Genomic DNA, 2,500 nt, shown 5'->3' with positions numbered 1-2,500 from the left:
ATCTTGCTGCTGTGATGGCCCTCACCAGTTTGTTGATATATATGTTGAAGAGGGTGGGGCTTAAGCTTCCTCCCTGTCTCACCCCTGTGGGAAGAAATGTATGTTTTTTTGTCTATTTTAACCGAACACTTGTTGTTTGTGTTCATGGATTTTATAATGTCGGATGTTTTCCCCCCAACACCACTTACCACCAATTTGTATAGCAGACCATCATGCCAATAGGTCTGTCGTACGATAATACGATAATTAGGTAAAACGCCAATTTGCTCAGTACATTGTTGTCACTGAGGAAATGTACGAATCTGCTGTTAATAATAATGCAGAGGATTTTCCCAAGGTTGATGTTGACACATGTCCCACAGTAGTTATTGGGGTCAAATTTGTCTCCACTTTTGTGGATTTGGGTGATCAGTCCTTGGTTCCAAATATTGGGGATGGTGCCAGAGCTGAGGATGATGCTAAAGAGTTTAAGTATAGCCAATTGGAATTTGTTGTCTGTATATTTGATCATTTCATTGAGGATACCATCAACACCACAGGCCTTTTTGGGTTGGAGGGTTTTTATTTTGTCCTGTAACTCATTCAATGTAATTTGAGAATCCAGTGGGTTCTGGTCTTTAATAGTTAATTCTAAGATTTGTATTTGATCATGTAAATGTTTTTGCTCTTTATTCTTTGTTATAAAGCCAAAAAGATTGGAGAAGTGGTTTACCCATACATCTCCATTTTGGAAAGATAATTCTTCGTGTTGTTGTTTGTTTAGTGTTTTCCAGAAGTGGTTAGAGTCTATGGATTCTTCAGTTACATTGATCTGATTTCTGACGTGCTGTTCCTTCTTTTTCCGTAGTGTATTTCTGTATTATTTTAGTGATTCACCATAGTGAAGGCGTAGACTCAGGTTTTCCGGGTTTCTATGTTTTTGGTTGGACAAGTTTCTCAATTTCTTTCGTAGGTTTTTTGCATTCTTCATCAAACCATTTGCCGTTGTTTTTAATTTAACCTCCAGGCGGGTGTTCTTCCCTCTTTGTGCTGAGGGTGTCAGGTTCTTGTCCGGTATTGTAACTGTGTATTTGGAACTAGTGAATCTCCCTTTTGTGTTCCAGAGACAGCCAAGACCCTCTCAATATAGTACCAATGCCTGCTGACAACGAGTTAGGTGTGTGTGTGTGTGCTGCCATAGCAACTCTTTGCAAGTTCATCAAGTTCACACACACACACACACACACACACACACACACACACACACACACACACACACACACACACACACACACACACACACACACACACACACACACACACACACACACACACACACAGAGTAATTGATGAGGAGCAGATGGAGAAGGTGTGAGAGGTGCTGTTTTATTAATTAAAGACAGCGAGGAGAGAACTAGAGAGAGAAACACAACACCACCGTCTGCTTTCTATTCTAGTTCGACCTTTACACCTGAAATGAGAGAGATGTCTCACTACAACGGGGTGGATAATGTCATTGAATAGGTTTGATTTTAAAATTGAATGACAAAGGGTCTGGGTTTGAATCCGCTGAGCTAAAAGCTACAGATGAAGGATCTTAATTTGAGCCAGTTTGCAACAGCAAGAAAATAATCCTGCAGCAAGAAGGGCTATTATGTGGATCAAAGTTAATGGACATTTTTGGAGGGGTTGATCAATGAAGGGAAAATCAAGTCTGATATTTCAAAATGTAAATGACTAAATTCAGAAGTTTTTTTTTATTTTTTTAACCTCGACTACACTACACGTTTTAAATGTCCCGTTGTCCTGCAACAGGGTGATCAAATTAATATCCTGCATCTGTATGTGCAGTTGTCTTCCGTCATCAGTGTGATTATCAGGAATCAGAGGACATCATGACACACACAGTGACCTTCAGGTGTGTGTGTGTGCGTGCGTGCGTGCATGTGTGCGTGCGTGCGTGTGTGTGGGGACATCACAAAAGATTCAGTATGTTCCCAAAACACAATTGTAGAATCATCCGCACATCTGGACAGTTTTCTGTTTGTTGTGGGAACAGATTTGTTGTGATGTCCCCACAATGTGTGTGAGTAGAGGTATTAGCCTAGCCTAGCCTTAGTAATTAGCCTAGCCTTAGATATTAGCCTAGCCTTAGTAATTAGCCTAGCCTTAGATATTAGCCTAGCCTTAGCAATTAGCCTAGCCTTAGATATTAGCGTAGCCTAGCCTTAGGTATTAGCCTAGCCTTAGATATTAGCCTAGCCTTAGATATTAGCCTAGCCTTAGTAATTAGCCTAGCCTTAGATATTAGCCTAGCCTAGCCTTAGGTATTAGGACCGCAGTTTTCAGGCAAGGTTATCGCCTCAATTATCTCTCTCTCTGCCTGCAAGTTTATAGCTCTAACTCCCTCCCGCCAGGCGTTGTATCCGGGTCCAGATGAAGGCTGGCAGGTGTACAGCTCGGCATCGGACCCTGATGGGAAGTGTGTGTGTACAGTGGTTGCTCCCGCTCAGAACCTCTG

The 2,500-nt window shown here is 41.6% G+C and overlaps 1 protein-coding gene across 1 annotated transcript in view; it reads left to right on the top strand.

Moving 5' to 3' along the window:
- LOC139424191 (noelin-2-like) overlaps positions 1–2,500 on the top strand; it is a 22,683-nt gene that overhangs the window by 3,261 nt on the left and 16,922 nt on the right. The window contains exon 2 of the mRNA XM_071175870.1: positions 2,397–2,500. This exon is cut by the window's right edge and continues 46 nt beyond it. Coding sequence (XP_071031971.1) covers positions 2,397–2,500 — 104 coding nt within the window. The remainder of the gene's footprint in view (positions 1–2,396) is intronic.

Source organism: Oncorhynchus clarkii, chromosome 13 (assembly GCF_045791955.1).
Source record: "Oncorhynchus clarkii lewisi isolate Uvic-CL-2024 chromosome 13, UVic_Ocla_1.0, whole genome shotgun sequence".
NCBI classification, from domain to species: Eukaryota; Metazoa; Chordata; class Actinopteri; order Salmoniformes; family Salmonidae; genus Oncorhynchus; species Oncorhynchus clarkii.
This window is presented reverse-complemented; position numbering and strand designations above follow the sequence as displayed.